This window comes from Eptatretus burgeri, chromosome 2, assembly GCF_056783735.1.
Source record: "Eptatretus burgeri isolate ZD-2024b chromosome 2, Ebu_testis_v1, whole genome shotgun sequence".
Lineage (NCBI taxonomy): Eukaryota > Metazoa > Chordata > Myxini > Myxiniformes > Myxinidae > Eptatretus > Eptatretus burgeri.
In genome coordinates this window covers 85,501,207-85,513,639 of record NC_140962.1, presented here as the reverse complement: position 1 = coordinate 85,513,639, position 12,433 = coordinate 85,501,207, and the positions used below count along the sequence as shown (strand labels likewise).

At 43.1% G+C, this 12,433-nt stretch overlaps 1 protein-coding gene across 3 annotated transcripts in view; it reads right to left on the bottom strand.

The window, feature by feature from the left end:
* LOC147032477 (regulator of G protein signaling 7-like) overlaps window positions 1–12,433 on the bottom strand; it is a 323,631-nt gene that overhangs the window by 10,929 nt on the left and 300,269 nt on the right. For all 3 annotated transcript variants that reach the window (XM_085870131.1, XM_085870132.1, XM_085870133.1), the window contains exon 15: window positions 2,110–2,199. In XM_085870131.1, the coding sequence (XP_085726257.1) occupies window positions 2,110–2,199 (90 nt within the window). The remainder of the gene's footprint in view (window positions 1–2,109; window positions 2,200–12,433) is intronic.

Here is a 12,433-nt window from a genome sequence, read left to right as displayed (position 1 = left end):
GGGTTGAAGAAAAATATTAAATAATGTTTCCCCTGGAACCGCTTAATCAATTAACATGAAACTTCACAATAATGATCGAGTAGTGATGGGGAATACATCTTTTAAATTTCAACTTGATCGGACACATGGTCTGGCAGCCAGAATCATTGATACATTTTTTTATTTTATTTTTTAAATGAGGCTCATTTGGCTCTGCCTGGATGGGTTTGAGGGTATACAAGTAGCAGCTGAAATGTGAATCCTATCCAGGTTCCTCCTGATGACTTCATCTCTGCTTTTTGCCTTGTTCGGGTTCCTTCTGATGACTCCAATGCAGGACTGTACCTATTTGCTCTTCCACTTGGTTTGAATTGAATTAATTTTAATCCCATTCTAAGTTCAATTGAGTAATAATAAAAAACGTCGTGGGTCAGGGTCAGGTGTCCGATCAAAGCAGTGTTGTGTCAAAGCGGGACGTCTTGGGACCTGGTCATCACTGCCAGTTATAAAGTGGCAGTTCTCATTACGTCACTTATTAATTACGGAACACACCAGAACACAAACGCCACACAAGACTACACAAACGCCACACAAAAAAAGTCCTGGCGAGGGTCTGCAATCTCTGATTGCTCTTTTTCTTGTTCAAGTTGTGGATGGATTATGACTAAACTTGGTGGATGAGTTGGGTGGGTGACATGAACAAGCTGATTAGATTTTGGTTCAGGTCCTGATGCAGACATGGCCTATCAGTGGGATGCAAAACGTAAACTAAACTGTTCGGCCTGGTTTTTAAAGCGATTCTTCACTCTTGAGAAATGGAGCCAAAACCGATATTTCAAGTTGTGGACAGATTGTAACAAAACTTGGTGGATGAGTTGGGTAGATGACATGAACAAAGCCGATTAGATTTTGTTTCAGGTCCAGTTCCAGATCCAGACTATCAGTGGGATACAAAACGTAAACTGTTCAGCCTGGCAGAGGTATGCACTCTACCGAGTGTCATTCTGGTTTTATTGTTTTGGAATCTGAAGGTTGGTAGTATCTGTAACCCTTGCTAGTCAGATGTGGATATGACTTCTGGTGCCATTACTATCATACGCAGCAGACCTTGACCAAGAGGGGAAGGAATTTGCACAGGGTGGCAGCACACAAAGGCCTACACATTTCAAAAGGGATTATAGACTAACATCTACAAGTGGATACCAGCAGAGATGGAAGCTGGCTTAATATTGCCTTTTAAGGATTTCATACTTCATGGCACAACACCAGATGAAACATCAGGATGATAAAGTTTATGGTGAGGTCGGGGATTTTATCCACATGAGACGGTGTAAAGGCAAAGTATGGCATTTCCGAGCTATCCTGTCAACCCAACTTGTAACACCAATTAATTTAATGTTCTGCACTTATCACACAGGTGTGCACGTGCATGCACGCACACACACACACCACTTTGCACGGATTTCATACGAAAATATCAAAAATATTCTTCACATGATTATTTGCAAAGTAACTGCCTAATTTGACTTGTGAAATGTTTAGTTCTGTGCATAATTTTTTTATCGGATACAATGGTGTTTTGGCGAGGACATTGGATTGACAACCCCATCATGCAAACAATGCTGTCCCATGCGCAATCATCTGAAAGCAAAATATAATCCCAGTGGTTGTAGGTTTAAATATGGCTGAAGGAAGTGATAAGGGTTTAGCAACTTCGCTAATCTAATGAGAATTAGCATGTCATCGTTGGATTATAAGCAAAACCCAGTTTGCTCATTAGTGACCATAATGAAAGAGTTGATACATCTCCCAGTTTGGCCTGGTCTACGTGGAGTGCATACACATTGTCTTTGACGTTTCATGACCTCAGGAAAGCTTGAGATTTGCAATAAATGAATCATCATCATACATCATGTGCTCGTAGGGCCGGGTCAGTGGCTCATTCAACATATATCATTGGCCAACCGATTCACCTCCCGGATGGCCACTCATCATGGTGTTCAACTGGAGCTGTGATCACTACCAATAAAAATGCAGTGTCACACAAAACCTCTCTGATTGTACAGAAACTATATACATGTTCAAAAGCAAATTAAGAAATTGCATTCCGGGTATCTGGCAACCACCTACCTTTTTTTTGGCTTGTAGAAGCTCTTGGTACACAGAGGACCGCAGGAAACGAGCGTAACTATCACTCCTCATGAGCTTGTAAATATGTTCCTAGAAAAACAAAAAAGAAGCAGCATTTGCTGAGTCAGTACGAGTCCAGGAAGTACGACAAAACAATTGCAGCAGTGCATCATTTTTATAAACACAAAGGCTCGTGGACGAGTTTCAAACAATGGCTGAAAAGCTGAAATACGACAACGTTAACAATATGTTAGACCTAGAAAACCCGCACAATGAGTACAAAAGGTTACAACAAGGAATAACAATTGGAACTTTGACTCAGGAGGCCAATCAGAACGTCATGCCAGTGCTGTACCAACACCAGATGCTGTCGCCCATCCAAACGCAAGCTACCACCAATGTCCTGCCAATATCCCTGTCACCTTATATCTCCAATGTTTCAAGGAACCTCTCTAATTCCAATTTAAACCTATCTACCCTTTCTGCTTCCACTACCTTTCCATGCATTAACTACTCTCTGATTGAAAGACCCTTGCTATAATGCTGTCCTAAATCTCCTCTTTACTTTCAGGTAAACTTTGCCCCTCGTCCTATCACTATCCATTCTGCTGAAAAAGTCTTCTGCCCTTACTTTGTGTAAACCCTTCATTATCTCAAACATCTTAATCAAATCCCCTTGTCATCATCTCCTTTCTAATGTATAAATTCCTGTTATGTGTCTTTCAACTGTTCCTCATAGCTTAGTCAAGAATCTGGATAATCAATCAGATCACCATACTCTGAACCCTTTCTGTGGCAGCAGTCCTTCCTCAGATGTGGTGACCAAAAGTTAATACAAACTCTCGTTGAGGTCTCACCAAGTTCCTATACAGTGTGAACAATACCTCTTTTGATATATAATTTACCCCCCTACAAATACAACCTTCAACGCTGTATGCTTTACCTATAGCTGCCTGGCACTGTCTGCTTAACAACTGTATCGATTACCACCCCCAGATTCTTCTCCTGTGTGACATGCTCCGAGACTGCCCCTGGCATTACGAGGTTTTTATTCTTACCCATCCCCAGCACCTTGCATTTCCTTATGTTAAACTGCATCTGCCCAGCCAGACATCCTCCCACTCATAGCTCCTCTTTGCTTCCCATCACTAAACTAGCTTTCAATCCAGTTAGCCACTCTGCAAGCCCTCGCACATGAGCTAACAACCTCGAATGGGGTACCTTGTCAACCACCTTTTGAAAGTCTACTCGAGATAAACTACATCCACTGCACTTCCCTCATCAGCCGCTCAATCAGAAAATGCTTCATAGAACAATACATTTTTCAACATGACCTCTGTTTCGTAAATCTGTACTGACTACCTTTAACGAGTTTAAAATGATTCAAACGTTTCCCTATCTATTCCTTAATCAATATTTCCAACAGCTTCCCCACAACTGAAGTCAAGCTCGCAGGTTCCCCGGTTCTTCGCTGGATCCTTTATTGAATAATGGTGTGACATTTTCTATTCTCCAATCCTCCGGTACCTGCTCTGACTCCAATGAGCTGTTGAAGGTATCCCGCTAACACCACACTTTTCTGCAATGCCATCTGCCGAAAAACTCCGAAACTGATGAGAGTCAGACTCCAGCCCTGTTGTTTTGTATTGAATGAATGCCTTCTGCTTATCCTTAGCTATACTCTGGACCTCCCTGCTCAACCACCATAGTCTCATTATGCCTCGACCTTCACACCTCATTGGAATGTACCTCTCTGCACCCGACACATTTGCTCCTTGAAGGTTGCTCATTTCTCCGACGCAAATCACCCACTCCTTAACTTTACCAAATATAAAGCTCTCAAGTCATTTCTCATAACCTCAAAGCTTTCCCTCCAAAAATCCAACAAGCTTACACCACAACCCCAAACTTCACATCTCAATAGAGTTACGCTTATGACATTGTGGTTGTTTGTCCCCAGATGTTCTCTCACCTCCACATCCTCCACCACATTTAGATCATGACTTAAAAGGAGGTCTAACACTGCACCCCCACACTACCCCCACCTCCAATCCCCACACTTTGTGGGCTTTGATACAATCCAAACTGGGTTAAAAAGCAATTTTGGAGGAGAGAATGAAAACTTTTCTCCAACAGCTTCAACTCAGATCACCACCTTGGACATGCTGCTTATCCTCACCCAACAATGGATGGAGGCCCTCAATGTCAGACTTGAGATCAGGACCATCTCTCTGGACATATCTTGTGCTTTTGATACAGTCTGGCATCACGCCTTGCTCTCCAAACCCTCTACATATGGCATCCAAGGCCAACTCTGCACATGGCTTATTGACTTCCTCTACTCTCGTAACTCCAGACATGGCTTACACACCTCTATTCTCATTACTCCAAACCTCTACTCTCATAGCCAACGTGTAGCTCTCAACGGAATCCTTTCATCTCCTCTCTCTGTCAAGGCTGGAGTACCCCAAGGCAATGTTCTGGGCCCATTCCTATTCCTGATCTTCATAAATGATCTCTCAGACTCTCTGGAAGATTCCCTTCATCTATTTGCTGATGACTCCACCCTCTTCCATGACATCCCCCATCCTTCAGACAGGCAGGCTGAAGCCTCTTCCCTCTCTTCAGACATTGACACAATCACAAGATGGTCAAACACTTGGAATATGTCTTCCAATCCTGATAAATCACACACTCACTATCTCTCCCTGAAAGGACCATCTGGCAAACCCTCCCATCGACTTTCTTAACAATCCTCTTGAGGAAGTTCAGTCGTGCAAACTCCTGTGTCTCACTATCAGCCACGATCTTAAGTGGGAAAACTACATTTCAAAGTTGGCCTCCAAAGTCAACGACTGACTGGACATCCTCCAGCATACAAAGTCGTTCCCTGGTACACCTGAACTCCTATCCACCTCCAAGGCCAAAAGTTGATGGAGTATTACTCTCCTCTCTGGTATGTCTCCCCTGCCTCATACCTTGCTCAGCTTGATGCTGTGGAAACCAAGGCCTTAAAGATCATTGGAATCTCCTGCACTGAGGCTGAGTCCATGGGCCTATTGCTTTCCCATCGCTCTCTGTATTCCACCATCTCCTTTCTGGTCTTGCACCCTCTGCTCTTTCTGTGCTTTGTCCCCCCCCCCAGGTTTCTGCTGGGTGCACATGGTCCACCATCAATTCCCTTCTGGTGAAACTACCTAAATCTATGATCATGGCTCACCTCCACTCATTCGTTCCTCTTTTCCCCCGCCTGTGGAACCAACTTCCTCATTTGCTTAAATCTCATTGTTCCCTCCAGGTCTTCAAGAAGCTGTTCAGCACAACCTCAGATCATCCACAATCCGAAACCACGATCTTTTCTCCGCTCGTTAACCCCCACACCCAACCCCACCACAGGCCCTTCTCCTTCCAAACTTCCAGGTTTTTTTTTTTTCCTCTTGTGAGTTTCTTTCTGTATCCACCTTGTTCTTTCCTGTCCCCCATTCCTCCCCACACCCATTGTTGTCCAAGTCTTCCTCTATCTTGGCCTTCAACTCTGCTGTTGGTGTTTTCCCCCTCTCTCTACTGTTCCTTTTATGCTGTCAAGTCCTGATGTGTTCAGTATACTAGCTCTTCCACGAGCCTCGACTATGTATACAAAAAAGAAAAATCCTCATCCACTCTACCTTTCCCCTGTTCCTGGAACCAATGTATCCATGGCAAACTATAATCTCCCATAATCAACACTCTTTCCTCATCACACACCTTTCAGAATTACTCATGTACCCCTCTATCCTGCTCTTCCCCTCACACCAAGAGCCCAAGAAAAGCATTCTTCAAGTATATTACCATTCTTGCAATGTAATCTCATTCTACACCGAGTCCTCTCAATCAATTCCCTCCTTAATGTCATGCCTTTCTCTCGATACAACACTGTTTTTCATCCAGATTTCTACACCTCCTCGGCTTTTCCATTCACTATCACACCTAGAAACTCTATCTCCTTGAACTCATGTCCTCCAGTTGGATAGCTTACGAAACCACGTCTCACTTACAGTAACTATATCATACCCCTTGCCATCCAACCTCGCTTCCAGCTCTTCCATCATTCCATTCAACCTGCTGGCATTGATATGAACACCTTAAATATTTCCCTTCCATTAACCATCTCTGCTGCCCAGCCCTGCAACCACATCCTTAGCCTCTAGTCGAGAAAAGTCCGAAATTATTTTGACTCGCCACAAATCTCGCCACACCACGAATCTTCGATTGAACACCCTGCTACCTGTCTGCCTCCACTCACTATGGCAATGCACGAATCTCCGCATATTCACAAAACCCTCCAATACCCAATCCCCCCCATCACAAGACCTCTCTTAAGGCCTGGTCACACCTTGACGTTTTAGCCAACGATGGCAACGTGTTAAAATTTATGTAAAACGCTGGCTTACGTTGAACTTTTGATGTTTTTTTTTAAAGATTCGGACGTATTCATAGCGACTTGGTCTTATGTATAACGCATTGGTAACTACACAGAACGTTTCGTTGTGTTATAGATAACTTATACCAACGAATGCTGAACCTGTTGTCGGCCTACACAACCGATGCCCAACGATAGTCTAACTTAGGCATAGCGCGTTGCACGCATCGCCGACGATGTCATGGCGTAGCCTATTAAAAGGCTGACGCACAACGATTCGAATCATAACTGCCGTAGAAATGGAAGGGTCAAAATCGCGGTCACACCTTGGCGATCTTGCCAGCGTATGCCGACGTAACAAAAAGTGTGTCTAAAACGTTGGGGCACGTCGAATACGGTATGGGTAAGTTTGGTATGCGCGAGTAGAACGCTAAATACGCTATCATAAGTCATAGTAAGTAGAGTACGTCAAGAAATTTTGAACATGTTCAAAATTTTACGACGTACTCGGCGTTTGACACACGTTCGCATGCGATGGGGATAAGTTTTACACACGATATGTGGACGCTTACACACGTCCACAAAGGCTACTTATAAGCTACTCATAAGTCGAAACACGTCGCGGTAATGTCTTTTTTACGCGAAACTTATTTCTAACTTGTGTTTGACGTGCTTTGAACCAATTCTTTACGTAGTCCCAACACACATCGACGTATGTAGACGTATTCCAATGACGTCTTCCGGTCGACAAAAAAAATAAATGAACGTGTTTCTAATTTACAACTGCCATATAAAGACGTGTTCCCAGCGATTTTGGGAATTGGTATATAAAAGGGGAACCCAACAGTGTTTTCGAGTTCCTTTTTGAGTCGATGTCCATGTCAGCAGTAACAGTATCAGTATCAGTATTACTATTAGTATTAGTATTAGTAGTAGTTTGTTCATGTTGGCAGTAGTAGGTGAGTGTGAGGGGGAGGGTGTGGGTTATGATGGATCCTCCTTGCGTCCGCGTGTCCACGGGTAGGTTCATAGGTTGCCACTCAACGATTTAAATGGCTGCATCTCCACTATTGAAAGTAGACGCTTGCGCTCAACAATTGGATTTTTTTTACACTCAACGACTTTTAAACGGTACCACTCAGCTATTTTCATTGTTTATAATGAACGATTTAAATTGCTGTCACTCGCCTTTGTTTTTTGACGCTGGGGTTTTGAAATTTGAAGCGTTTCTTCTGAACGTGTTAAAACGCTCAAACTCGACTATTTTAAATAGACGCTGCCGATGGACAATTGGAATCATAGCCAAGCTAGACATCGAAGTGTGAACATCCTCATCATGCCGAAGAAAAGTTTGAAGAATGCTGCAAATAAGTGTCCTGGTCGTGGCCGTGGACGCTGACGCAAGGACGATCCATTATACCGACGTCTTTCAGCCTATGAGTAACTTAAAAGTAACGTCTGTCGACGTGTGGCAACGATCGCGTAACGTGCCAACAACACGTTAATCATAGGTAGGAAATAAGTTTCGGGTACTCTAAACACTACCTCGGCGTGTCTCAACTTATGATTAACTTACAAGTAGCATGTGTTGACGTCTGTCAACGATCGCAGACCGTGCATACAACTTGTGGCCAGCGTAGCGGAACGTGTGAGTCATACGCCGGCATACGTCGTGAAATTTCAAGCATGAAAAAATTTGAGGACAACCGAAAAGTACAACGTTTAAAGCCAACGTACAACGACGTATGGCAACGTACTACGACGTATGCCAGCGTGCTCTCAATGTTATCAAAACTTACCCATAACGTATTCAACGTGTGCCAGCGTTTTAGAAAAAAAATTCAAAAATCGGCATACGTTGGCTAAAACGTCAAAGTGTGACCGGGCCTTTACCACTGGTTAACATTTGTTGCTCCATTGCAAAAAATCTGCACCTTGACACCTACCCTTGATAGAATGCATGAAAAAGAAAAATCACTTTCACATTCCACATTCTTCAAATGTTTTTCCGGAAACTCCGACCTCCTCTTCAAAGGTTCCGAACAGACCCTCCCGAGATCATTACCCCCCCCCTCCCCCCCAACTCCAACCCAAGTGCACCACAACCAATGTTCCCGGCCCACAACCCAACAAAATGTCATCCAACATTTCATCAGTTTCCCCCACCGCCACCCCTCGAAAACAACACAAAACTCTATTTTTCGTATCCTTGTGAGAAAATGGGGAGTCGACATATTCAATACCATCAAGTTCAACCCCGACAAAAACGATGTCCCTGATCACCCTCCCTACCCAATGCCCACCATTGGGCACACATGCACCACCACCTCCATCATCCGCACTGTTGCACACAATCCTCATAACACACCCAACCTGATGTTGAGGAATTCAAGGTGGCCAGAAGTTGAGGTGATTGCAGGTGAATCGACTTTCTCTAACAAAATGTACACAGCACAAATCCCATGTAGGAATTTCAAGTGAATGGAAATTGTCCAAGTTTTTGTTAAATTGCAGGCGATTCCCTCATTGAGCTTGTCGTGTTCTCATTCGTGTCGACCTTGAGGTCACATTCAGAAGAATGAAGTGAATATTGGACGAATACCATACGATTACGCGATAACTCCCGTGGAGACTTGTGAAGTCCAATCAACACTGAGACAAATCGTCTGAAATCTGCACAGGCAATGGTCGGCTACAACGAATGAATGATTTAGGCAGAAGTGGACAAAGTCAGGACTGCTGATTGTCTGCAGAAAGAAAATGCACACCATAAGCAATGGATGTTAACGTGGACTGCACCGGCTGGTGACTATCAACTTCTAGACATTCACAACCACATCCTTCCTTGCTTGCTTAACCATTCAGACTTGTGACCATGAAAAGACTGTTGGATTGATCAATTGGAAGGTGTTGCAGAGATCCTGTTTTCGATACCCAGCAGAATGGGATGCAACTGAAACTGTTGTTCTGGTGTGGCGTCAGCAAGGAGCTCTTCATCTGGCACCATGCTATCCTTTGGTTGCGGGAAATAAATGAGGAGGAAGGGGAATCTCACCTGCAGCGTTGCAAATGGAAACTTGACAATGGAGAGTCATGCGCCATATTGAATCGCACTGCATTCGAATTTCCACCTGACACGGAGGAACAACTTTTGTGTGGAGGATATTCCAAACATCGGACTTTACAAGTACATAATGAGTTCCCTTACAAGAGATGTCATCATTGCAACTCAACTCGAGCAAGTACATTGTATTTCTGGGATAAGGATCATTGGGATGCCAACTGTGATTGTGTTGAGGATTTAGATGGGGATGTGGATGGTGGGGGATGAAGGGGGTGAAATAGAAGGAAGAGGTAGGAGTCTGACTCTGACGCTCAAGGTCTAATACGCAATTCCGGTAGAGACAAACTTTTATTTATTTGTTTACAATTCTGGGCAGGATAACTCAGTTCGAAGAATAGGCCATTGTGTGCTGATACAATGACGAAATTCCATGCTCATGGTGAGACATACAATTAGCACTACTTGCAGTAAGTGGAAGTGCTCAGTATGGATATGGTGCATGCATAATGAGCCAAACGGCTTTATAATGTTTTCGAGCATAAAACTCATGGGAAAGCTTGAACCCAGGATTTGTGCAACCTTTCAAGTGATCCCCAGATCATGAGTCCACACTTACTGTAGGATATTTCGAAATAACATCACTTTTCTAAATAACATCCTGCATCCCTTGTTTGTCCGTCTATGTCTATTTTACCCCTCGGCCCTGCTGTTAGCATTTCCCCCTTTTCTTTCTGCTGTTCCCTTTGTTTTGTTGCGTCCTGATCCATTCTGTGTTCCAGCTCTTCCACGAGACTTGACTCGTCAAAAAAAAAAAAGTGCATACCCACAACAACCAACAAGGTCAAACCAAATGGGATTTGTAACGATAGAACTCTGCAGTAGACGTTCGATTGTGCATTAAAACCATTATTTGAGTGAGTAGCGGTCGGACAAATAATGTAACGACGTTAGAATTTTAGATCGACGAGATGGATATCCTGCATTTAGCAGCAGTAAGAGAAGATAGCAAAGCATTCGACATTTCAGCACAAATGCAAGGGGATGCAATTAGCAAGTCAAACAGGTTGCTTGATGTGGAAAACACCAAATTTGTTGAACATGTGGTAACATGTTTTGACAGTGTGATGCTCAGCAGGTATTGAGCCGGCTTTCATCAAAGTAATCCGCACGCTTTCCCCTTCGCAGGCTGTTTTGCTTACCGATGCGAGACATGAAAAACGGACTAATCATCAGTTTGCACAATCTGGAATTTCGTTCAAAACCCCTAAAATAAACTTGAAAATCATTATACCGTGCAGTTTATGTTGAATAAGTGGAGAATTCTCTCAATGAGCAAGAAAAGATGTTTAATGAAGTTGTTTTTCTTGTCATCGGGAATATAAAAAGTAAAATTTGAGAAAATTGACATGCACTCTATTGACCCTTTCAAAAAGGGTCTTTAAAGGGTTGACCCTTTTCAAAAGGGTTGACCCTATATTTTTAAGGGCCCCAATTATTTTCATTTTCTTATGGGGTCAGGCAGGGAATTCTCTTGGGCCAAGTCTCTCACGAATTGGTGAGCCTGACATTCAACAAAGGTGGCACTAATTTAGAATTTGTGGTGGTGATCATTTGTGCTGGATATTTGTGTCATTAGGATTCTGGAGATAACTCACCTATACTTCTCAAAAGACTGTGGGATCTTTAACATCCACCAACTAATGCTAGCAAATGGGTCACCAGACTTAACATCCATCCGAGGGAGGGCACAGTTTGTGATGCAACGCCCTGCCTCTGAAGCACCAGTTTTATAGTGGCGTTGGGAATCGAACCCAGGCTCAGCAGCTCAAAGGTAAATGTGTGATCTTTGCAGCATCTTGTCAGATAATGTACTTCAAAAAAGGGTAATGCAGCAGCATAAGCTAGATATTTGCCATCACAAAGCAATGACTAAGGTTAAGCCTCCCCGGCGCCCACGATCCAATGATGGCCATATTCTTTACGGACTGCCATATGACCTTGACCTTCAACATTTAGGGATACAGTGTAAATTAAGAAAATGTGTACCCATCCATAATCTATCCATAAGACTCAACATCATGAAGATTGGACAAAAATTATTCAAGTTATGATCAAAACAGTGTTTTTTGTTAATTAGGTCACAATCTGAACTAGAACGGCACTCTGTAGAATGCACTCTGTAGAATGCCTGGGTGAACAGTTCATGTTTTGTATCCCACCGATAGGCCGGATCTGGATTAAAATCTAATCAGCTTGTTCTTGTAACCTAACCAACTCATCCACCGAGTTTTGTCATAACTTATCCACAACTTTTTGGAAATATAATGCTATATATTGTTTTTGGCCCCATTTCTCAATGGTGAAGATTTTCTTGAGAAAAAAAAAATCTCGTATCTGGATTTGGATCTTCACCAAAATCTAATAAGTTTGTCCTTGTCACACACCCAACCTGTCCACCAAATTTCATCTGAATCCGTCTACAACTTTTTGAGATATCCTGCACACAAACAAACAAGCAGACATGCAGACAAACAGGGGTGAAAACATAACCTCCCATCCACCTTCTGGTGGTGGAGGTAAAAAGTAGGTGAAGAACACTAATTAAATATCAGGTGCACAACTTCATTGCAGGTCCACTATTATGTGCACTGCAGGTCGACTCGAAGCAGTGTTTGAGATTCTGCATTGGCAAAAGTGAGCATTGCCAAAAAACAGCCATTTGAAATATTGACCTTTATCTTGGAGGGGTGTGATGCAAATTAATCCAAAATGCGCTTTGCTCTACACTACCTCGGGGGCAATGTCGTACTAATCAGCCAAATCTTAGTCAAGTTATGGTGAAAATGTTAAAATGTCTATAA